Genomic DNA, 25,105 nt, shown 5'->3' with positions numbered 1-25,105 from the left:
AGGTGAGCACATGAAAGCAAAGGAATGCATTTTTTTTAACATTATAAGCGTGTCACTCATTTCTAAAGGGGATTCAAAAGCCTATATGCCCCCAGTAAGGGCCTTGCTTCTTAATAACACCTGGTTTTAAGGAGATCAGCAGGAGGGTTTGTCAGTACATGACAAGAATGGACACTAATCCCAAGCAATACCCACTGGTCCTGCACGTCTCTTGAGTGGGATAATTGATTCCCACACCCTTCTTAAAACACACTCGCCCCCCCCCGCCCCCCCCCTCCTCTTCTCTTTTCTCAGACCAGGCAACCAAGAAAGCAGAGCTTGTTTCATTCTGGTGTCGAGGGAACATGAGCATGAGGACAAAAGCGTGTGGTTTCTTACCCGGGCTCCTATGAGGGTTGAACTGAGGGCTGTCATAAGTGTTGTAGGTGGTAGCAGAAATTTGTTTGGTAATAGACACTAATCTCTTTAGGTTGTCAGGAGTATTTCCCTCACTGCTTTTGGAGATACTACCCTTCTCGGTGTCTCTGTTTTCAGCAATTCTCACTCAGTTACTGCACGTGCATAGAAATGAACAAAACGCATTTTAGATGTGAATATTAAAGACCCGTCTAAAAACAGCCATATCAGGTATCCATGAGAAAGTCAACCTTAAGTAACGGTGTTGCTTCAGCTCCATGTGTGACCAGAATACTCAGTTCAGATTAGAGTGTTCGCCTGCAGTGTTACATTTCTTTGCAATTACAATGAGGTTCCTCTGGGCATTGAGGTTAGTCTGTGCACCGACTATTCAAATGAGATGGAATGTGCTGAAGGATGTTGATGGATCTGGAGGAATTTCCTTGAAAGGAGCAAAAAACACTCAAAACAATATATATTTTTGACAAGCAGAGCATCTGCTGCCTGTCCACAAAGATTAGACAAACTGAGAGATCTACAAAGATAATTACAGTAATATGATGCAAGATAGATTGTATCATGCAATATGGTATTGATTGTAGTTTTTTTTTAAATTCAGTTTGAGTAAAGAGCCATTCAGATTATATTCCTCCTCCCTCCCCTCAGAGTCTTATGTATTAGCCTTGGTCTGACCTTGTCTTGATATCACATCCCTGGAGAGGAATGTAAATCGTATCCGTCCAATCCCAACCCAGTTACCACCAAACTCCTCATTCTCACCACCCCTACTCCGCTGCAGGGCCACATGATCTTTTCCATGTACCAGACATAATTTGTGGCTTAGGTTTGGAGGCTGACGGTGCGTCTGCGCCACTCTGCTGTTTCAGGCGTCGGGTGCAACATGTGCTGCAGTTCTCAGGATTCAGGATTCAGGAAAAGTCCGTCTTCAGGGGCTGGAGAGGTAGCTGTTGTTTTTGAAACCCAAGAGCACTGTCAACCTCCTGTGTTGGTTTGATTGCAAAGCAGACAGCAACAAATCAAAATGTAGATTAAAGGAAGCAAAAACGGACAGATCTTTTCACAACTCACACAAGAAACTAACAAAATTAAGAATATAGACCTCCAAAAAGACATCCTCACAGCTTAGAAGATTACAGAATTCTTGCTTAATAGTGTTTCTTGGATTTACCTTGTGTGCAGAAACAAAAACAGTAGCAGCAGTTTAAAGAGGGAGCATGTTACAATCAAAAAACATCGTAGTGGAACTTAATCCCAGTGCTTCATTTATGGCATGTAACCTATGGTCCATGCATATTTTCTACTGAAGCGTTATGACACACTTGAGCCAAATTGTATGTGAGCATGCAGTGGCTTGTCCGTTCTTGAAGGTGTTTAAGTAGGCACATCTAAGCTGCTGCTGCTGCTGCAGTGTAACTGTGGGAGTGTTGGACAGTGAACAACTGGAGGTAACATGAAATATCTTGGTTGGTTTTGCTAAAGATTATTTTCTAAAGGTAAAACTAACTTGAGTTTGGTGTGATAATAGAGAAATTATCCTTCTAAAGGCATCTTTTGTTTAGTTTTTCTAACATTTCCATCCCGTTGGCAGCCAACAGCTTTGCTCATTCAAGCATAAATTACATTTCCTTACTTGCAAACAATGACATTAATATCTGACATTAATATCAAACCACACTCTACTAGGTCTTTTATTGCCAAACCCGCAAGATACTATCCACTCTTTGGTTTCCCAGCAACCTGTGAAACAGTCTGCTTGAATGGTGTTTACAGAATCGCAATTTTCTATTTGCCCTTAAGCAAACATGGTCATTCATCCAGGTTGACTTCGTTTCACTGGGGAAAGCATCTACAATGACACAACACAGTCTCAACAGTAAGAGTAGTGACACGTTAACAGTCCGAGCCAGGAAAGTACAGGTTGCTGCATACGTAGACAGACGATATGGTAGATGTATAGTGAATGAGTCGCGCTCTTGACCAGCAGATGGTGTTGATGGGATGGTATGATCTGCTTTACTTAGCGTTAATGAAACAAGACAGAGTCCAGCTGAGCAGCTGCAGTCGATGCAGCCTCCCCTACTCAGCTGATTTTGACCTGGGATGACCCAGAAGAAAGTGTCATTGTGTGGAAAAGACCAGAGAAGAAGAACAGACTGAAGGAAGGTGGGGAAATGGAGTGTCTCTCTCTCTCTCTCTCTCTCTCTCTTTCTTTCTCTCTCTCTGTCTCTCTCTCCCTCAGCACTTGATAGAAAACACTGCACCCTAATATGACAGCAGGGCTGTTCCTGTAATTAAAGCTGCGTTGTCTCTTCTTGTTTTCTGGCCTCCGGAGCTTCATCTCGCTTCCTTAATGTGTGACCTCAGCGCTAACACAACTATCTGAGTCCCTCTGAGGAAAAACCTTGTGACCAAAGACTCCCAGCACAGACTGTTAAGTGAGACTGAACACGCTACACATGCAGGCAGGCAGAATGATTTCAGGGCTTCAGGTGCACGTGTTTGCCTGAAATCCTTAGAAATCAGTTCTTCATTCATAATATAGATAACAAATTAAGGAATGCTTTGACATTTTGGGAAATATACCTGCTGTATCGCCAAGAGTTAGATACCTATAGACCTGGAGAGCAGAGATGGTCGGCTTAGTTTAGCATAGAGACTGGAAACAGCTAGCCTGGCTCCATCCAAAGTTAACAAAATCCTTCTACCAACACCCCTAAAGCTCACTAATTAACAGGTTTTATCTTATTTGTTTAATCCATACAAAAACTGAACAACCTAACAGTGACGACAAGACTCCAGGAAGTCAATGAGCCCAGCCAAGAAGTCCATTACTTAAGTATTACTTAACTTCCCTGTGATCACAGTTGTCATTTTGACACTTTGGTTTTTGTACAGAATGGAGGCATCCATAACCACTCAACTCATTTATCCAGATTTGTCCTTTAAGTCGTCACCCATCCATAACTGGACTGCATATTTAATCCCCTCCCGACCAGTGAATGACATGCTATAGGTGTGTTTTGAGTTCAAAAGCAGCAACTCTGACTTCAGAGATTTCCAAGACAGTTTACATAAAGATTGGAAGTCGTCTCCCATGATTTCTCTTATCAGAATCCTTTTTACACCCTGTATTGCCAAGAGGCGAGTTGGGGAGATAGGGACGTCAACGCCTGTGGTAATGCCCATCCTGAAGATAAAGTCAAAACAGAGGCAGACCCTTTGCTTTGTTTTCCATGTCTGGAGACCAACAGAGGAGTCCAAGGGAAAGTGATGAGTTGTTTCCAGGTGTGAGCTCGTAGGGTGTGTCACAACTTATCGAGGCACACCTCTCCTCATTTTCCTCATAAAGTTTATAGCTCAAACAAGGAAGAGTCATCGTTTAGATTGCTTTTAGTCATCTTCATTTTGTCTCTTTCTGATTATCAGATTTATTGTTTTATGATCTTCCAGAGAAAATAGCATTTGACATCACAGCACAGAAGATCACACTGGATAGTAAATTCTGTCACAGACTTATGTTGTCACAAGGCTCAGCCTGGATTACTTTAGTTTTCTTAATGCTTGCTTGAACCAAACAGAATTTTGAAAACCACCACAGACTGTTACTCAAAACTTCATTTTTTTTTTTTTAAATAACTGACATTGTTAAACTGTTTAAGTTTAATTATTATTGAACACAAACACAATTTTATAATAACAATATTATAAGTCTCCTTTTTGGCCTTTTATTTTTCTGTTGTCTCTTTTTTGTATTTTGTTAGTTTATTCTTATTTTATTTATATAATTTATTTGATTTTAATGGATTTTTTAAGATTTTTTGTGTGTTTCTAAATATTGTTCTAAATCTTTTTTTTTTTTTTTGCTTTATGTAAAGCACTTCGAATGGCCTCTGTGTCTGAAAGGTGCTATGCAAATGAAAATGCTCGCCTTAAAGTTGCATAAAAAATACTATGTATGGACCACATGTGTTTCCAATTGAGATTTTTTTTTCTATCCTCAAGTTCAGCTGTGACAATAGACATTATATAATTCCACTACGATGCTGACATCTAGTGGTGCTGTCACATTTGTACACAACACTGATCTTAAATACACACAAACTGTGCTTTAATCAAATGTTTTTTATGTGTTTATTGCACCTTATTAAAACACTTGAATGCACAAATGAGCATTAAAAGCTTCATGGCACGTCAGGAAAATATTCATGGAAAACTCAGTGAAGTAATGAAAATGTGATTAGTTCAATATTTGTGTATAGCATGATGTTAGTGTGGCTGTGTTATGTCAACTGGAGGGAGTCTGACTGAGAGCTATGATGCAGAGCAACGACAAGACTCACTTGTCGGACATGACTCGGTGCTAACGGCACGCTGCTAAATGACATCATCAGCACAGTGAGGTCACCATGGGCACACAGAGGTGCCATGATGTCCTTCTATTTGCTCAGGGGGGGGCGGGGAATCTGAATGGATGGACTGCAGAGAGAGAGGGAGATTATTTTGGGAAAGTGTGTTCACTGTGTGACTAATCACTGAAATGTGTTGATTTTCATGGTATGAAGGAGTTAAACATATTTTACACACTTGTTAAGTAGCTTGTTGAACTATAAGATTGTCACTGGTGCTCCAGACATACATTCACCTCACTAAGCTGAACAGGCATCACATTTTTCTCATGCATTTAACACCCTTGCTGACTTGGCTTCGGTGCCAGTGCTGACAGCTACTGGGGAGAGAAAAATGCCCAGTTCATAACTGCTCTGACTTCTCACTTCATGCTTCCATATTCCAGATTTCCCCCTCTGCAGCTGCCCAAAACCCACTTACTCCTCTGTGCAGCTTTCCTAGTTTCCACTAAATTGTCGTGGAATTATTAAATTATTAGTAGTGGTGGTAGTAGCAGTAGTAGTGGTTGTAATGTTGTAATAACAAAGGTAGTATCAGCAGTAGTTGCTGGAGTAGTGCTATAAAAGTAGTATTTGTTCTTATTTACAACTTCTTTTATGTGCCGATTAGTTATTTTCCTATTACTGTCACAGTTATTATAACTGTTTCTTCAATAATAAACTTTTTCATCACTGGAATGTTGAGTCTAATTTTAATGGAATAAATGTATATTGAAATGTTATTAATAATCAAAAAACATTCATGACATCACCCTTGTTGCTGTGAACAGTGGTAAAAGAAGTGTCCAGGTCGTGTGCATAAAAAGTAAAGTAGTAATACCACAATGTAAGAATACTACATTACAAATAAAAGTCCTGCATTAAAACCCTTACTTAAGTAAAAGAACACAAGTGTTATCAGCAAAATGTACTGAAAGTATCAAAAGCAAAACTCCAAATTCAGCAGAATGGTCAGAGTTATATCATTATATATTAGATGAATGGATTATGAGGCATCTTCATGTGGTCTACTGTAGGTAATGTAGTTTTAGCTACTTTATACTGTGTTGTTGTTTTCTGTGTGAAATCTGCAAAGTAACTTGAGCTGTCAAAAGGTAGTTGAGTAAAAAAAAAAATCCCTCTGAAATGTAAAGGAGAAGAAGTATAAAGACGCAGAAAATAGTAATATACGAGTAAAGTACAGTTACCATAAAGTTGTACTCAATTACTTTCCACCACTGGGTGTGAAGTGAGATTTAAGTCTCATTTTTTACTTTATGTGCATTTACGTAGTAAGGTGAAAAAAATAATTGTTTAAATCAGACTTGCAGTGCACATCAACGTCCACCAGATGACACTAACATCGTTTCTTCTCACTGCCTAAAGAGGCTGCAGGACGACTGCACCATGTTTGGTACCTCCGGGCATGTCATTAAAGTTAAGCATATGAACACTTTTTGGAAATTAGACAACAATGGCAGTCTGACTGAATAGCTAAATAGGCTATTATAAGAGTGAACGACGAGTCATTGCATCTGCAGACGAGTAAACAATAGGAAGGAAGGAACAGGGAAGGTCAAACAACAACCAATTAATGGCTACATTTCACCATAGTTTAGAGATTAGACCCATTAAGACTGTGAAAGATGATGAAATATACACATCCTGTATTAATTAACGTTGGCAATAAATGTCTCCCAAATAGATGGATACGTTCAAAATGGTTCTGGCAGGGTAAGTAAGTGAACTTAAAAGTTGGATCCGAACAGAGAATAAAATGTTAAAACAAGATATTTTGATTAAAATTTCGTTTCTATGTCAATATTACAGACGGATGTTAAAGGTTAAAGTCCACTTTGGGCTCATTAAATGCGAGAACACTGAGTTATCTGTGTTATTAATCTAAAATTAAGCTAAAATGTCTCTGCTGAGTCTTGAACGGTATTTTTTTTTCATGCACCAGTTTTTTCTGCAAGTTTTCTCTTCCCTCCTCGTAAACATTTAATTTATGATCAGTCCCTCCCTGCAGTAAAGCTTTGCTGAAACATCTATTTGGTAGGATGTTTATTCAACATTTTTAAATAATCGCTATTCTCATTATATCATAAAAAACGAAAAGTAAAAATGATTTAATCGCATGCGTTAAATTTAGAAATTGACTTTTTGTTCCCTCTCCACAACCCTGTTAGTCACCGATGTTGCACAATAGGACAGTTTTTTTTTTTAATCTTCGGATAAGCATCAGTGCCTGTAAATAGAGAGACCGGTCCACCTCCTATTAGATCAGCCATCAACAGCCACTTGACATTGAGAAAGGGAAACAGACAGACAGTCTTCCATTTAAACTCAGTGGTGCGGCCAATTTTATCGGATATTTTCGTTGGAATAAGCAGTCTGGCAGCTTATCGTGCAGACAGTTAGGCTCTTCAGGCTGTAAACAGAGCACGTTTTTAACAGTGCGTGAGGTAAAAAATAATAATAACAATCCTTTGAGGAAAAACTCTTTTCCCTCCTTAATTAATGCTGTAAATATTGCATTTACCTGCAGCTCAGGATGCGTCTAATTTATGATGACAAGAGCATTTTCATTGTAGCTACAACATCAGATTATATTAAAAGTGTATTAACAGAGAGTCAAAGATTTTAGTTTTGTATCTCACAAACAAATACGACGCGATAGATTGTAAATTCTTTTTTAAAAAATCTAATAGCAATTGATCGATTTAGTTTTATTTAATTCGTTGTGAATCCATCAGTCCGTAGGGGAAAAAAACGTCTAATTTTGCATTCATGGCAAACAGGCACAAATAAAGGACTGGAGACGTTAATAATGGTCTCAAGCAATTCACACATATTTATTTCTGCATTTTAGAAGCTTCAAGCCAGGGAGTGAAATCCGGACAGGTTGTTATAGCTACGCAATCCACAGGGGTTCCGATGTCTATTTAAAACCCCTCAGACCCTCCCTCTCTCCTTTAAACTACATTATATATCACACACACACTGCATGCTAATGCGACCAATTCTCAATGAGCACTAAAACACATCTTAAAATTAGTTCATTCTGGTGTCTGAGTTCAAACTGGCTGACTAGAGAACAGAGGGAACATATCATCACAATTCCCCCTTTGGCAATACCTGCTGATTGGGTCCTAAAGAAGCAAGCAGTGTTTAACTTTTAATATTTGGCTCCCGAGTTCTGCCACGAGTAGTCGCGAAAGATAGATTGTCTCTCAGTTTTTTTCCTTTCTTTTTTTTTTCTTTTAGAGGATAGCAATAAACATCCATCAGTGCAGATTCGGGTTTTTGCTCTTCAGTTAAAATCTCGGTGCGCGTAAGAGCGCGCATGTAGGCTTTCTGCTGGAGATGTTTTGCGAAACTTTAAGGATGATATACCTTGGATGTTTCCTGTTGCTCTGCGGGCTTACGCATGCCATGGCAAGTTATCCCATCTGGTGGTAAGTTTTATTTTCATTATATCCCTTGACAAATGGCGACGCATTTTTAAAACATGCTGAGGAGTAGCTGATAATCCGCTTTGATTTGTTTTAGTTGCAATTAGAAGAGTGTCATTGAAGTGCACTGAGGGTTTAAAAAAAAGAGAAAAAAAAAGCTGTTCCAGCTTGATTTTGAGACGTTTGACGTGAGTGTTCATTATCTGAAGTGCAAAGGATGGCTTGATAAGCAGACGATTCAGGGAGGAAAGAAAGCACGTGAGTCAATGACGCTTTTGATTTTAAAAGCTGTAGCACACAGCAGGTTTGTAGACAGCAACTCTTACTGACGAAACATCTGTTTGTGGACGGCTTCAAGTTATTTTTATGCATATTTTTACCTTAAACACCTCAGCATTTATATTATAACCACTGCTGTTTGACATAGAGTAATTTTCATATTCAGAGTGCAGCAGGTGCAAAGTTTGTATGCTTGCAAGTGTGCGTGTGTGTGTGTGTGTGTGTGTGTGTGTGTGTGTGTGTGTGTGTGTGTGTGTGTGTGTGTGTGTGTATGGGAAGGGGGTCAAAGTGGCACAGAAGAAGGATGAAATCTAATACTAGGGATGCTTGATTATACTGATAGTGCAATACTTTCTGTATGGTGTATTTGACTCTTTCCTCAGTTTGTACATAAATGAAGGCTTCACAAGCTTCACAAGTGGACGCAGCATATGCTGTCACCAGTTCTTCTTCACAAATATTACAGATCACATTTCCCATGAGGTCTGCAGCATTTCACATTAATGACACCAACAATATTCTGATGTCTTTCTTGGATTTTCTTTCACTCTTTAATCACACAAGAGGCAGTGAGTTGCTGCAATTCATGCACTAATGAAATTGTAAACAAATGGTATAGTAGCCTAATTATTCATAAAGTATCAAATATTGTTACTGAGCACTATTTATGCACATTTTATTTTATGGATAAATATACTGTCACATACTGTGGAGCAGCTCTTGTCTGGTTTAACAGTGTCTGCGCTTCAATCATCAGACACTCATCAATCACAAATGTCTTTTTTAGCGCTAAACAAACAAATGATGTAATTCTTTAAGTAAATCATTCAATATTTTGGGTTGGTTAGATATTGGGTGTACCCTAATCTACTTCCCTTAATGGGTCCCCTGGTGGTAATACTGATGAGAAACTAATTACACGCTCAGCTGGAAGGAAATCCTGATATAACAGTGGGCCCTCGGCACTGAGAGATGGAAAAAAACTGGCCCAAATCAGCACACTCCTGGTTATCTCAGCACATGTAGTCACACTGGATGCTTTCCCAAGACACTTGATGCTTAGAATATTTTTTCTATGAAGTGTTTGTTTTTACCATCCTACATGAGCATGTGTCACACTTTTTTTTTTTTTTTGGATGCCAGTGTGTGTCAACGCTGCATTTTTGGCAAACGGAGCAAAGAAAGGCCTCGAATTTCAATCTCCATACAAACCTTTTGTGGAGCCATTTATGAATGACACAATGGAAGGCAGGTTTCCATTCTGTCATAACAGAAACCCTGCAGCAACTCAAGTACTAAGCAAAAGAGCGGCAAGTAAACATAACAGTAGCAAAATTTGCTGTATCACTCCTACCAGTACAAACAATCTTTGAGTGCAGAAGTAGCACATGAAGTCACCTTTGAGTCTTGACTCTTTGACGTAATACTATACTTTTTTTTTCTTGCAAGGCTGCTGATGTTCTCTTTTTTTTTTTTTTGTCCCTTGGCAACTCATCCCAAGTCAAATAACGCGGTTTCATTTGAATTGCACTCAGTATTGCTGCACTGTCTCTCCATTTTGCAAACGGCACATCAGCTATCTGAGGAGCTGTTGCTTCTGTGAAAAGCAACTTATGATGTTTTGCTGACAGCAGCTGCTGAACTTGGCTTTAAGTGGCCATCAGAACTGCATCACATTCACCTTCTGTCCCACAGTAGTCTCTGGGGATCTGCACTAAGACAGGTTCATGTCTGTCTCTTCTCAACCTGCCATGACATAGCCTGGCTGCACCCGCCGCCCCACCGCCACCCCCTTCCCTAGTCCACCCCACCTTAGAAGATAAATACCTGGAGGTGAAAGCTTGCCGCACATTCCTTTTCCCAAACATATTCTCTTGATGTCAAAGTCGGCTCCAAGGCCCCAGGGCCCACGAGTAAAGTGGTAATTCTAAGGTACCCTGCTTGGGCTTGCTGAAATATGCATTAAACCTGCGCTGGATACACTTAGATGAGAGGGGGAAAGTCTGTACTGAGACAAAAAATTGAATGTGATGCATGTTTTGCCTAAGTATATATTTGTAACAGTTTTAACTAAATTTTTCATTTGTAGCAGGGAACAAGCTCAGTATTTCCTTGTTAACTTAGGTCAATCCACTGTTATCCTGACCATCAGTTTCTTCAGAGAGCAGCTGGAGCATAAATGGATTTCTCTGTAGGAATTAGAAAGGAATGAAATCAAGAGCGCTCAACACATAAAATACCAGAAGTTATGTGTAAATATTTGTCAGAGCTGGTATCCAACAACACTGTTCTTTATTCAATAGCTCCTTAAAAAATCATAAATCATCCCTGGTGGAACATGCCCTGCCTCCTCTCTTGGGCCATTTCCTAACACAGGAAGAGGTTTCGTGGATTACTCAGCCCCACTGAGACAGACAGAGTGAGTGGAGCAACCCAAGCACATTGACTCATGATGGTTTTATGTGAGATGGTTCAAGAAGATGAGCTGGTACAAATGCATGTAAATAGACGCTCACAGGTGTAGTCCTGATGAGTACTAAGGCTCATTACAGACTCTGGCCAAGAGGAAACTCTTGAAACTTCTGGCAGAACTAATGAAAAATCCAACACTTTTCAAAAGTAGATATTTGTTATGCATTGTTTTCTGCTGTTGAGATACATTTGGTGCTCATTTATTAATACAAAGCTCCAATTTAAAGATGGATTTCCTGAAAATGCCATGTAAACTTTTAGAGGTGCCACCCTTTTTTCTTCTGTGAGGTTCAAGACTTGACTGACAAGGGACTAGACTTTATAAAAAGGCAAGCCTGCAGCACTTGTTTTCACTTCCCTTCAGTCCCTGTTCAAGCAACTTCACAATGATAAACCTGTGATGAATTGTTGAGCACAGGTCTTCTTTGCATTTTTGCTCTTTCAAACCAAAAGTCTGCACTAGTTTGGGATGTGGACTCAGGTTTCTGCTGGGAATGATGTGCTTCAGGGTATATGGACTGACAAGGGCCAAATAGAGGTCAATTTGTAACAGGAGTGCCCATGTTTACTGATGGATGTTGCAGACAAACTGCAGATGCAGATGCAAATGTGATTTCCTCTGGAGTCATTTTCAACTTGCCATTGCTCGCTTACTGGATGTCTCATTTATGATTAACTACAGCAGTCTAGTCTGCAGAAATTAGGCAAGAAATTCTGTTAAAAAGCAGCGTGACACATAGCTCTGCCATTTGCTCGAGGGAACTAAAAGCATAGTTCACTTACTGGGTCATCTGATGACTTAAACACACCTTGACACCTGACAGACAACATTAAAATGTAATCTCGAAAATGAAATTTTAACATGCAATTTATTTGTCAGCTCAACATTTCAATACATAATTGAGGTATTCAAGGTCAACATGTTTAAAGCCATCAGCCGTCAGCCAAGGGTCATTTGACTTTTTTTTTTTGGATTGTGAGGTTTTAAAGAAAACAGCCTGAGGCCAGTGTCAGGAGTTTTGGTAATCTTGTTGTGATCAGCGATTAGTCCTTGAACAACAGTGAACAGGTCAACAGATAGTGAGCTAAACTGAGCATCGAAAGACTGCACACCTGCTCTGGCTCTGCCTCTGCGCTAAAAGACACAGTAACTGTTACCAAGCCCTATATCACTCAGGGAAGGATCATCAGATTACTGCTGCCAGTGTTCAGTCTTTAATAGACAGTTGACGTGAAATGAAGACTTGTCTGGATTGCCAACAAGCTACTTTGTAGCTACTCTGCAAGGCATTTGCCAAAGATAATAGGAACTCTGCTATTAAATAATTTGGCTCTTCTATACTGGTGTCAAGAAGTCACAATATTGATTTTGGTAGGTTTCACCAGAAGCTCAGTTCAGGTCAGCAGTTCATGTATTTATAGAAAAAATGGTATTCATTACAAGGAAAGTTACAACATTTATTTATATCATTTGATACAGAACTTAACATCCAAACCAAGGCCATCAACCACTTTCATATATACAGCTTATACACACATATATAACCAACCAATAATGCTTTCTGTGATGTGGAAACACAGACAGATAGTGACAAATGGTCATTTACAATTGTACTATTGCAAAATGTTTCTTAAAATTGGCTCAATTACATACTATAGAATGACACAATGGAAATCCCATTTCTATGATTACTAGTTACTAACAGTCCTAATTGAGAGGACAGAGAAAATAAAGACAGAAAGACAGAGAGAAAGCAATAAAGGCAGCGAGACAGAGAGATGTAATCAGTGAACCAAGTTTGCACTTGTTGTATCCCAGAATACCTTCCTCAAAGGAAAAAAGGGGGGGTTGAGTTTCTGTGTTACACTTAATACACTCTCTGAAGTTTCAATGTAGGGTTTGCACTCTTATTAGCCTAAGCTGAAGGCCTGTTAAGTGTGCGGTTAATAACAAGGTGTAGTTTTCCAAGTTGTCAGCTTAAGGTCTATGAAGACCTCTAGATGCATTGTGGACTTTCATCTTAGACAGAAACACTGCTTGCCTCTGTGGTAGCAGGGCTGCAATTTCAATACACACAAAGGCCAGGTGTCTGCAGAAAGGGTAGTTGAAGGGATAAAGGATGCGCAACTAATGGTAGCATCTGATACAGCAAACAAATACACACAATCATACAAACACAGACACAAAATTACACTGTGCCTTGGGAGGGGAATGAGTCTCCCACCTGAGTGATTTTAAATCAATAGATAAAGACACAAACACACAAGAAGATAAGATGCCGTTTTGATTTTAAAACACTGACATTGACTTCTCTCTTTGCAGGTCACTAGCAGTGGGCCACCAGTACTCATCACTGGGCACTCAACCCATCCTCTGTGGCAGCATCCCAGGTCTGGTGCCCAAACAGTTACGTTTCTGCCGGAACTATGTGGAAATCATGCCCAGTGTAGCGGAAGGGGTGAAGATTGGCATCCAGGAGTGCCAGCATCAGTTCAGAGGCCGACGCTGGAATTGCACCACAGTCAATGACAATCTGGCCATTTTTGGGCCGGTGTTAGATAAAGGTAATGCAAACACGCATGTGAACTTTAACAAGATGTGCAGTGCTTTGTTTTTTATACGAGTATAAGGTTATTCATTTGCTACTGTTATTTCATGCAAACAACTTGTGAGTGTACCACAGGCCCTTAGTCAGTTGGGCAGTTTTTAACACCCCCAGAATTCCTGGTGTTTTAATTAGTCATCATTCCCATGATGTATTTGTCTCATTCATAATAAACATTAGTCAAAGCTATAAACATTTTACAGGCTTTTAAAAGGTCAAACAAAACTGGCAAACTGAGCTCAAATATTAAAGTGAGAACCAGTCAGAAATTTACCTTACCAGCATTACAAACATGAGAGCAACACATACATTCTGCAGAAAAACTAAATTATCAGGCCTAGACTCATCAGGTAAGACCCAGTTTAATGTATTATCTTTGGAACAAGTGTATAATTCTTTAGTTAATTTTATTTTATTTATTCTCTTTATTACTATGAGAGTTGCATATTAATGTTGTAGCTGGTGAAGGTAAATGTAATATGAACTACTTCATACATTGTTGGATATTTCAATACATAACAGTGCATAATATTTTGTCAACTGGTCACATGTTTTGTATGTAAAACCTGAGACTGAAAAGTAAGTATAGCTGTCATATAAATGTGTGAGTTAAAAAGTACATTACCCTCTGAAATGCAATAAAGTAGAAGTACAAAGTGTCATATAATTCAGAGTATTAGCAACTTGAGTAAGCATACTATTTACTGATAGCTATGATGACACCGTCTGACTCCACTGGCCCCATATTATGTACCCGTGTTATACCTGCTCCTAAATGTGTAGAGTAAGACTAGTTTTTTTATGCAGTGAGTGTATAACTGTCTCCAGATCGTCTGACAGCTGCTGCATCCAATTATCATGAAACATATTCAAACCACCTGAAAAAAAAGACCACTGGGGGAAAAAAATGAAAGTGACTTATTTCTATGCTGATTAACTCTTCTATTCCAAATCTTCTATGTCTTATATTTGCATTAGAAAAGCTGCACTCCCTGTGTGCATCATTCATTATGCTCATTCAAATCCTTGTTTAAATAGACTTTAGCCTACACAAGCTCCGCACAGCCTGTATGCATGAAATAATGTACTAAATTGTGTCGAGTGAGTTCTGTCTTGTTGGAGTTTTCTTTAGGAGGGAATACCCTGTGATTGTTCTGCTGTATGTTCCTCTGAAGTGCCTTACACAAGACTTAAACTGAGTCATGGACTTTTCAGAAACACATTTCTCCCAGTAGATTCTGTGATGATGTATTAATACCTGCAGATGTGTGTCAGTTCTGGTCTAATCATGGGCTCAGGCTGTAGAAATCCCCCAATGTACAATACACAACTTGACAAAAAAATCATTAAACAATCCATGTTTTCACCATATATATCAGTCTACTATAACTACATACTGTATTTGGTTTAACAAGAACATAATCTAAACACATGAATATCATTAATAAAAATATAGCAGCCTGGATTTGATCTTAATGGCTTTAGTAAGAGAAGATGCTTTTTATAATATGGTGATTCAGGATACTTTTTTTCTTCTTCTTCTTCTTCTATATGAGTCTGAAATTAGTTAATGGCTTCAAAATTGAGAATGAGTGCAGAACATAGGGGTGGAGTGTCGGGGTGGGGTGGGGGGGTGGTGGGGGTGTTGAAGGTTAGTTGGGGCAATTGCTTTTAATAAACTCTTGAGCCAGTTGATAGAGGAGGCTTGAGCTCAAGTAGGTGGCTAACGATAGGGGTGCTCAATCCGAACCCTATTGTGGTGCAAAATGCCACCACATCTCTCCCAGTGCCTCCCCTCCCGGGCCTAAATTGCAGGGGTACTGACTGGAAAGAGGAGGCAGCTACTGGGCTTTAGTAAATCATTTTGATTGGATTAAGGTCACTGAGGCCCTTAATAATGTGAGAGGTCAAAGTGGCTGGATTAAGTGCCTTTGTCAGAGGCCAAGGAGAGTGACTCAGGGGCTCACAGGCCTTTGATAGGGCTTAGTAGGAGAGGGCTTCCATTTCATTGGATTTGATTGATGCTGGTGTTTGTCTGTGCAACCAGGCCATTGTCCTCACTGGTGTCTGTTTGTCTGCGATTCAGACTGTAGTGTGTCGGTTTCCTCCTGCCTTTTCTGGGGCAAAGCTGAAAGGAAGAGTGTAGACGCCATTATAGGCCTCAGAGGCTTAGTTCCTATCAGTTAGCCCTTAATGCCCATGTACTTCTCACCTTTGCTGTAGATGGTAGAAGTTTGTTTTACAGAGGTGGATTAAGAATAATACTAGAAGAATAAAAACATGCATCTTTATGGAGATAGGTCAATTTTGTGAATTAAGATAAAATAAAACACTGAATGGGAAACATTTTACAGTTTCCGTTTGTGGAAATGCTTTAGTCATTGACACGACCTCCTGTCTAACACATATGTATAAACATGTGATCATACCCTGGTATGACTACACACATAAAAGCATCCATCTTAAGTGCACACTGTCACGCATACACAACCTCATGTACACGTACCACAAGATAAAACAGTTAAAAAACAATTCCTGCTTTTAAAATTGACATGTCCTTCTCTCTCCCTTACACATTGGTCTGATCCTCTCACTATGTTTCTCTCTCACTCCACACCCAAAATCACGAGCCCTACCTCTAGGCTATGTCTGCGTCAGCACTCATTAATTTACATTAAGTAAAGTGTCAAAACATGCACTGCTGGAATCTGCCTGTGATGAAAGGTAATAGAAAGCTGCGCAGGTGTTCTTAGTCCACAGAGCCGATCCCAGAGCTGTTTCGGCATTCTTGGTATTTACAGAACACCTACCTACTATATGGGTATAATCAGGCCCCAGTTTATGAGTCATATGATAGAATTAGTGAGGGCAACTTTGCTACAAAAAGTGGACAGTCACAATTTCACAGGTGTTACCACCCATACATGTTTAGACATGTGCCGTCACTATCCCACTTCAAACCATTAAATTAAAATGTGGTTTATAGGAAACTCCTATTATGTAATATGTAAAGCATGTGGAAGGGATTGCAAGGTTTCATTCAGTTGTAGCTCAGACTTATCTAACCTTCTCTACTTCTGCCCTGCCCAAATTCTGTGCACCAGGAAATCCACCTACTAAATTAACCTAAATCACTCAGTCCCATCTAAAACTAACTGGGAAAAGGTCAGGGGATGTGGGTTACGACCTATGACCTGAGGATGAGAAAGTGTAACTATTTAGGATGAGCTAAGAGGTCTCTGCTTTTCATGAGACGTATGTCTCTCCATGCTGGGGGAGGGAAGCTAGCACACCAGTATATCATTAACTCTGGGCAAGAAAGAAAGAAGGGGTGTGGTAAAGGGAGTTGATGGGGGGACCTTAGCCCCACTCCCCGCTGGGCACTGCTCAGAGCACAATATCTTCGCAACCATGAGATTAAGCAGGAGAAAAAGTGCTTTTCCCCATTCACACGCCCTTTAGATTGTTTTATTAAACCATTTGAATAGGGATTTCCCCGTCTGCCGACAAGCGGGGTCCAGCCAATGCATAGTTCTCTGTTGCTATGACTTAACTTGGTCCCCACTAATCACTGGCCAGGGCAAATTTCATATAAAATATCTGGGCCCATTGTGGGACTAACACAGCGTGACAGTGGAAGCACAATAGGGGATTCAACCCCCCAGCAGGTTGTAGGGACCACTTGGCCTGCCAGGGTCTGGCAAAGTTTGGTGGAGAAGCATTGTCAGAGAAAAAGTGTCCTGAAATACCATAAATTGGTGTTAAAACCAAGAAACACAGTGGAACTAATGTAAGAGCTGGTGTTTCCAGGTGAAATAAATGCTGTTATAGGTGTATTTGACCTCAAATGTTGATATTATGTTGTATGAAACACCAAGCATCATATGTAATATCAGTAGTCGTTTGATGAAGTATATAAAAGTATAACCGTAAACGGCTCAACCACACACCACATTAAACATATGTATTGGCACCAGGTTAACAATGTGGTGTTGAGGTGGATATAGAGGCTCACACTGTCCTCATAAACCATCTGTGTTCTGCATGTTGTTAAAATGTATTTATTTTTTTGTTTTCATAAACTCAAAGTTAAAAACTTGCAGCTTAATGGTGAAAGTTTCTGCACTGTCAGTAAGAGTTTACAGCTTTGTGGACAATATAGCATAATTGCTTGAAAAGGATCATTTATAAGCGTAAATTTAGCCAACCTGTTGTATCAAAACAACGAAATCAGTTCATTTTCCTAAAATTTTTTGGATATTAAGATACTGTCACTAGAAATCCATAACCTTATAGAGCTACTTAAATAATCTTTTTTCCCAAGTTAGCCCCCTCTCACACACGAGATGTCAGGACATATTTAATTTATTCCCCATTCTACTCCTTTGCTCATTTTATGTCAAGATAATCCTCTTTTCCTCTTCCATTTTCATCCCTCCACCCCCTTATGCTCTGCAGCATCATTGTCAGTCATCCTTAAGGTCGCAATTTTCCAAAGGTGTTCCCCAGGGTTCCATTTTGGGTCCACATTTTCTCTCAATTTTCATAAATAATCGTAGTTGTTAAGTGACACAGAATTTAATTAAATATTATTTCTATGCTGAAAAAAAATTCAATTACAGAATTCCTTATTAGTACCTGGAACTAACTTTATCAAAACAGGAAGCACATACAGTACATTAAAAGTTTAAGACCATGGAGAATGATTGTAATTAATCACAGTACACAATTACCTCATGCAGTGGTTTACAATAAAATCTTACAGCTTACAGTTACTTTGATTGAAAAATGATACATGACATTTACACTGTTAGAGGGACTCTACTAAGGAGAGCGTGAATGTCGGTAACCTTGTGTGCATACAGTAGTAGTGTGAAGTGGGTGGTGGAGGATGACAGTAGACCTTTTCTCTTGCATCATTGTTTCTAATGCCCTTTAGTCCTCAAACTGGTTGGAACCTGCTGTAAGGGAGGAGCTCCTACTCCCTTTAGCTTTATACTCCTCCCTGCTTTCTTTTCTTTCTTTTCCTCTGTCGTTCTTGTTCTTTAGACAGAAACATGCACATGCACTGCCTCTTTCTTTCTTACATACACACACATATGCACACACTGATTGAATTCATTTGATTTTGACCCTCTCTTTACTCTGCTTCACCTTATTCATTCCATGTTTCCATGTTCTTACTCTATCTTTCTCTCTGTCTTTTATTGTATGTGCAAAGTGCAAAACCATACAAGTACATATATTTAAGGAAACCTCGCTGTAATAATCCTGGTAAAGCAAGGAATAATGAAGCAGTGAATGTTTCCACTTTTATTACGATTAAGTGTCATTTGGGATATCTGGACACTACAACCTATCTCTGTGTTGTCTATGACTTGTCCCCGCGGTGTGAGGCCATTTCCAAACCTTTCAAAAGCTTAATTGAGTCTCTTAATTATAGGCCTGTCAGGCCCGTCTCTTCCTCTCATCTCTTTGGAAGATCCTGATCCCTCTGAGTCATCTGTTAGCTATGTCAGACAGAGACAAAGGCCTTGCTGGCCTTATTCAGAGACAGGACGATTGATGTCTGGGCTGGATGAACCCACATACTGGTACACCTTGGTGGATACGACCTAAACGCATGCAGCTAACAATAGTAATGGCAGTTACAGTATGTAAAGTTAATCACTTGACCACTATGTTTGAAATCTTGTTGTTAGTTTGGGTTGAGAAATATTTGCCAATGAAATTATGCAAGACTTAACACAGGATATCCATATACAGTAAAAAGTAGTGACCTACATTCTCTAGCAATGAGTACATATACTCCCCATCATAGTATGTTGCAACCTCTTTGTTTATTACAGAAAGAAATCATTAGCATGAGTAAAATCATTACTCATGGGACAATCCATGGTCATTTATTTCTGCAGAGGTGTTTCTCTGTCGGACATTGTCTTCCAGTATTTTTCCAGCGCTCTATGTCTCACACATATCTGTAATTCTCCATCCAGCCACTCGCGAGTCAGCATTTGTCCATGCTATTGCCTCGGCGGGAGTGGCATTTGCGGTGACCCGTGCCTGCGCCGAGGGTTCAGCAACCATCTGTGGATGTGACACACGCCATAAGGGCCCCCCCGGTGAGGGATGGAAGTGGGGTGGCTGCAGTGAGGATGTGGAGTTTGGGAGTATGGTGTCCCGGGAGTTTGCTGATGCGAGGGAGAATCGACCTGATGCACGCTCAGCCATGAACCGCCATAATAATGAGGCAGGCAGAATGGTGAGTTTTTTTAAAAAGCTCTTTGTGCTGATTGTGTCAGAGCAGTACTTCTACTTTCAGATGTTCGATTAACTCTTTTTTTTCCCTTAGTCCCTCAACGACAACATGTTCCTGAAGTGTAAGTGCCATGGGCTCTCGGGCAGCTGCGAGGTCAAGACGTGCTGGTGGTCTCAGCCTGACTTCCGAGTTATCGGTGACTACATGAAGGATAAGTATGACAGCGCATCTGAGATGGTGGTGGAGAAGCATAAAGAATCTCGTGGATGGGTGGAGACCCTGAGACCCAAGTACAACTACTTCAAACCCCCCACCGAGCGCGACCTGGTTTATTATGAAAGCTCACCCAATTTCTGTGACCCTAATCCCGAGACCGGCTCATTTGGCACCCGTGATCGTATCTGCAACCTGACGTCCCATGGCATAGATGGATGCGACCTCCTCTGCTGCGGCAGAGGTCACAACACCCGGACTGAAAGGAGAAAGGAGAAATGCCACTGTATTTTCCACTGGTGCTGCTACGTCAGCTGTCAGGAGTGTGTGAGAGTCTATGACGTGCACACCTGCAAATAACGACGCCAGGTTCTTGCCTTTCTCACCAAAATTTAAAGACCAGTAGGCACAAGAACAAATACAGGAACTACAACTACAAGACATGAGACTGTGAACTTGTCTGACCTGTCCCACTGACTCCAGCGGCGGACACAACAGCCTTGTGTTTTGTGCTGTGATGCTAAAAAGAGCCAGTCTCTGCCTTAATCAACTGGAACAGTTGAGTAGATGTTGACATCAGAAAGCATCACCCATATGAACCATGACGGTGGTGATGAGGACAACAATGTTGATGTCTATAGTGATGATGAAAGAGTTTTCATGTACTGACACCAGAAAGGAGAACTGTTGGCTAATCGACAAACACCATATTGGTGATTTTTTTCTGTCTTCCAAGTAGTTACTTTTGTTGAGAATAGTACAGCACTGCCAATGCTTTCAAGTCTATGGGGCAAACAATGAAAATGTCACATATTCTTTCATGTTTAATAACTTATTCCATCACAAATTTGTTTTGCCACAATAAGTGACAACATTTATGAGAAATTTACAGGATCAGACACTCAACAGCATGCATTCTCCTCCTCAACATTATTAGTATGTATGTGTATATCTGAAAACTAACATTATCATAGTGTGAATGAGTATTTGTTTAATAGTGTTAATATGTTACTGATGTTTGGGTAAGAATGCACTTGCACCTGAGTGAATGTAGTTATTACGCTGTAATGTGTTTACATATTCTCAAAATTCTTAAGCTAACAAGTTAATATCTGCTTTAAACGACTAATTTTATCTGAGAGTAGACATGAGCCACATCCACCGAACATCTGCCAAACAAGAATATACACAGTGTGCACATTTCCTGAAACACCTGAAAACACTGGAAGCTTTTTGTTAAGAGTGACAACGCTTTGAACAACACAGAGAGTTATAACCAAAGACACGAAAAAGAAAACCCAATCCAAGTCTGCGGTGGTCAGAGAGCTGCCAATGAATCTTAAAGGTCAGCACTTGTGTCCCGTTGAGAAATATGAAGCATGTTCTCCTTGTTTTTATCAGTATTAGCAATGTGTCATGTGACTGGGTGTGGGGAAAAACTGTTATTTATAAAAAGGGATATTCCCACTATCTTTGTTTCTTTTATACACATATATTATTCTTTTGTTTTGATATTTGACCAAGTAGAAGTAAATTCTGTATTCCCTGGGGAAAAAAACACAAAAGGCAAACAAACTGCAAACTAAGCTGTATCATATAAGCTCTGTGTAATGCAGAATAATTTGCAGCTGTAGTAAAAAAAAATGACCAAAACCTGTGCATGTGATGATTCTCAGCTGTGGCTTCTTGTTCCCCAAAACTAAACAACAAGCAGCATCACTGAAACTATCAATACTTCCCTTACTTTAATGCTGCTAAGTAAAGATAATATGTGTCTGTGTGTCTTTGTTTAAGTCCTTACATTCTTTATGTCTTTGTCTATCTGTGTTATATGTATATTCTTTGCATGTGTTGATTCTTTCTGTGAAAGAAATCTATTATATATAGTTTGGAGGAAAAAAAATGTGAAGTTTTGACTAATTCTTGCATACAGTAATTTCCATTTTAACCAAATAGACCAAAATAGAGTTTGATATGTTATTTTAGTTTCCTTGTAGTCATGCTAAACATCAGGGCAAAAACAATTCACGTTACTCTCCCTTAATTCAAGAAGATGAGACACAACCAGTATTTATTTATTTGGAAAGTGAAAAACTACTGAAAACTGAGACAAGATGTCGTAAAAAAAACTAACAAAATGTTTAAAGTCGCTGATGAATTATTGTTTACAGCCAATGTAATGCTACGTCTCAGGCATGTATAGTTCAAATAAATCACCCACCCATGATTACTTTTCATCATGACTGAAAATATTAATGAGCAGCCATAACCAGTTTCACATTTTAAGTCATCTTTAATAAAGTACACAGCAACCATTATCAGTACAAGATCTGTTATCTTGTATTCATTACCTTACACTTTATCTGTGATTGATTGCTTGTGTGGACAATTTGCTTATGTTCTAATTCTTTCTTTAAATCCAAAGTTTTGTACAGACTAGTTTTTTGCGTTTTTATGGATTTCTAAAATTTGATGTTTTTTATAATTATTTATTTTACGCTATGTACATATTAGTAAGTAAAAGTATATATTTGCAGAAATACGTTTGTTTGTTTTTTTTTAAACAGTGTTGTGACTTGTAACACTGTAGCCTTTTTACCTCATCTCTGTTTTTTCACTGACTGCACACAGGTATCGTTTGTCCTACTGCCTGTAGTAGATTTCTTAATGTTAACTCTGTAACACCAAAATAAAACAACATAAACAACCAAACTGTTGTTCTATTATTTACAAATGAACTTTCGTGTGGACGTTGTGAAACTTTACTGATTTCGGTGACTTCTGTGAGTCGTGAACGCCAAGAAACAGGTAAACTACGAAGGATGAATGGGGCCAGCATCCAGGAACCTCTGAGCATGGAGGCCTGAACTTTGAATGACCTGAGGGGAGACCCCTTGACACAGGAGCCAATATCACACATCTAAAATGTGTGTCTAAGTGCAGCACTTGGATCTGAGATGATTAGATGGCCCAACGTGAAATAAGTTATCCTGGATCTTCAGCTAGCAGAGGCCTTGTCTCAAATTCAGACCATTTTCATCAAATATAGATGTAAATAGGTCGCTCCTATCTTATAGAACAAAAAAAAAAAAGATTACCGATGCTTTTGAAGAATTTTGGTGGGTATACAGTGGTGGGAAGTGATAGTTACAGGTTTCAACTATGTAAAACTATGTCAAATATGGTCAGTTTGGTTTAATACTTTGTAGAATAGTTTGTATTGATTGATCATAAAAGAAAAAGTCACATAAAAGAGAGGCAATATTCTTTTAATAGTCACGTTTTAAGGTCAATTTAATCTATGGTTTCCCAAAGAGGATACAAATAAAACAAAAAAAATACACTCAGATGATCATGTATTAGGTTGGAATGATGCCTGATGATTGATATTGGTCAGATTCACCTTTGGAAGGGTGTAACAGGTGCTGAAAGGAGGGAGTGAGGGTCGGGTGGTACGGGTCCAAGATGCTTTTACTACTAATAGTTTTAATGTTCTAAAGTACTGAGTGCATTAAATATTTTTGCTGTGTACAGTTTGCATTAATACCAGTGATGCAAATGTCAGATTTAACTGCATAGTGATATGTGTTTCTTATTCTCTGATTTTGACTTTACATTTTCACATCATTAATTTAATTGCATATCACAATAACACGATTTAAATATTTCCTATACATATTTTTTGTTGTTAAAAAAGATTTTTTCACCATCTCTTTTCACTGGCAGTCTCTCACATGAAAAATGTTTTCTTGCCTTATATTCCACTGATAAAGGATGTTGAATTAAGGGACATATAGCAGTGAGAAACAGCAGAAAACACATGTGGCAGACTCAGAGATCGATGCATAAACATTTTGTCTGCTGTTTTTAGCATGTGATGAATGCAGCTTGAAATTTTAAACAACAGTTAAACAACATGTTAATCATGTAAAATCAGTAAACCATCGTCTTGTTGGACATTGCTTTGAGTATGAGAAAAATTATCTACAATAGACAAGTTTGAACAAGCTACTTTTCATTTTCCCTTAAATGTTGTGTTACTAACAGGCTGAACACTTCTCAGTGACAATCTCTACATGCAGGTAATATTACAGTCAGCACAGAGGAGATTTAGGCCCTGTCATTGCCATATTAAATACCTGAGGGCCACTGAATTACCCACAGGACTTCATGTCTGCAGATGTCATTGAGATGACCCTTTTTTCTAATGCACAAAATAGATAATCTAATCATAGCCGCATACTTAGGAAATAAGCAAGCTGTCAGTCATCAACACTAATAGATTAAGGCCATAATGCCCAAACATGAGCTGTGGATTTGTCATTGGAAGAAAGAAGCTGGACTAATAATTTGATTCCTTTGAGAGACTACAGAAGCCAGCTGTGCTTTTTTGAGAAACAAAAATAAAAAAAAAAAATCTTAGTGATGAGAGTTTAGAAATAGATGGAGCTTTGCTGAAGAGAAAGACCTGATCTCAAGATAGATTAGGGGTCCGATGTGAATAGAGCCCACCAGTGCTCCGGCTCAGCTGCTGGACCCCTGATAGTCTTTGAGCCCTGCAACAATGTCACCACCAGAGGCCAGGTCTCACTGCTATCTAACCCCATTATCACACAGAAAGATTGATACACACCCCCTCCGGAGTGGAAGCACCACAGAAAGTGATACCCTTCCGTTCTCATTCATATGGATTCATTTGTCTGCCCACCCCCACATCAAACTATATTTTAAGCCGTCTTTCACAGTTTGTCCTATGAGTAGAACTCATTACTTGGATGTACTTGTTTTCCTAGACGTTCATAAAAATGCTATGGCATTTAAACCCTGCCTCATGATGGGAAATGAATAAAGACTTGCTGAGGACTCTGTTGTGTATGAACTCCTGGGAGCCGGCCAGGCTCGGGTTTGGTTTAGTGACTAGGAGGCTGTCAGCAGCTCATTCCACACCTCGACCTTTGACACTTTTCACACCATCTGAATGAGAGAAAACAAGTACAAAACATGAAACAGATCACAGGA

At 39.3% G+C, this 25,105-nt stretch overlaps 1 protein-coding gene across 2 annotated transcripts; it reads left to right on the top strand.

Moving 5' to 3' along the window:
- Positions 1–6,203: 6,203 nt before the first annotated feature.
- On the top strand, positions 6,204–22,777 carry wnt3a (wingless-type MMTV integration site family, member 3A). 2 transcript variants are annotated; one of them, XM_044369486.1, is made up of 5 exons: positions 6,204–6,536; positions 8,070–8,260; positions 13,332–13,573; positions 19,611–19,876; positions 19,967–22,777. In XM_044369486.1, the coding sequence occupies exons 2-5, from the start codon at positions 8,169–8,171 to the stop codon at positions 20,444–20,446; spliced, it is 1,080 nt and encodes a 359-aa protein (XP_044225421.1). In that variant the 5' UTR covers positions 6,204–6,536; positions 8,070–8,168; the 3' UTR covers positions 20,447–22,777. The 2 variants fall into 2 exon arrangements, with proteins under 2 accessions (XP_044225421.1, XP_044225422.1); XM_044369487.1 differs by lacking the exon at positions 8,070–8,260.
- Positions 22,778–25,105: the final 2,328 nt, after the last annotated feature.

This window comes from Thunnus albacares, chromosome 12 (genome assembly GCF_914725855.1).
Source record: "Thunnus albacares chromosome 12, fThuAlb1.1, whole genome shotgun sequence".
Lineage (NCBI taxonomy): Eukaryota > Metazoa > Chordata > Actinopteri > Scombriformes > Scombridae > Thunnus > Thunnus albacares.
Note: the sequence above shows the minus strand (reverse complement) of the source record. Positions and strands in the feature narration are given on the sequence as shown.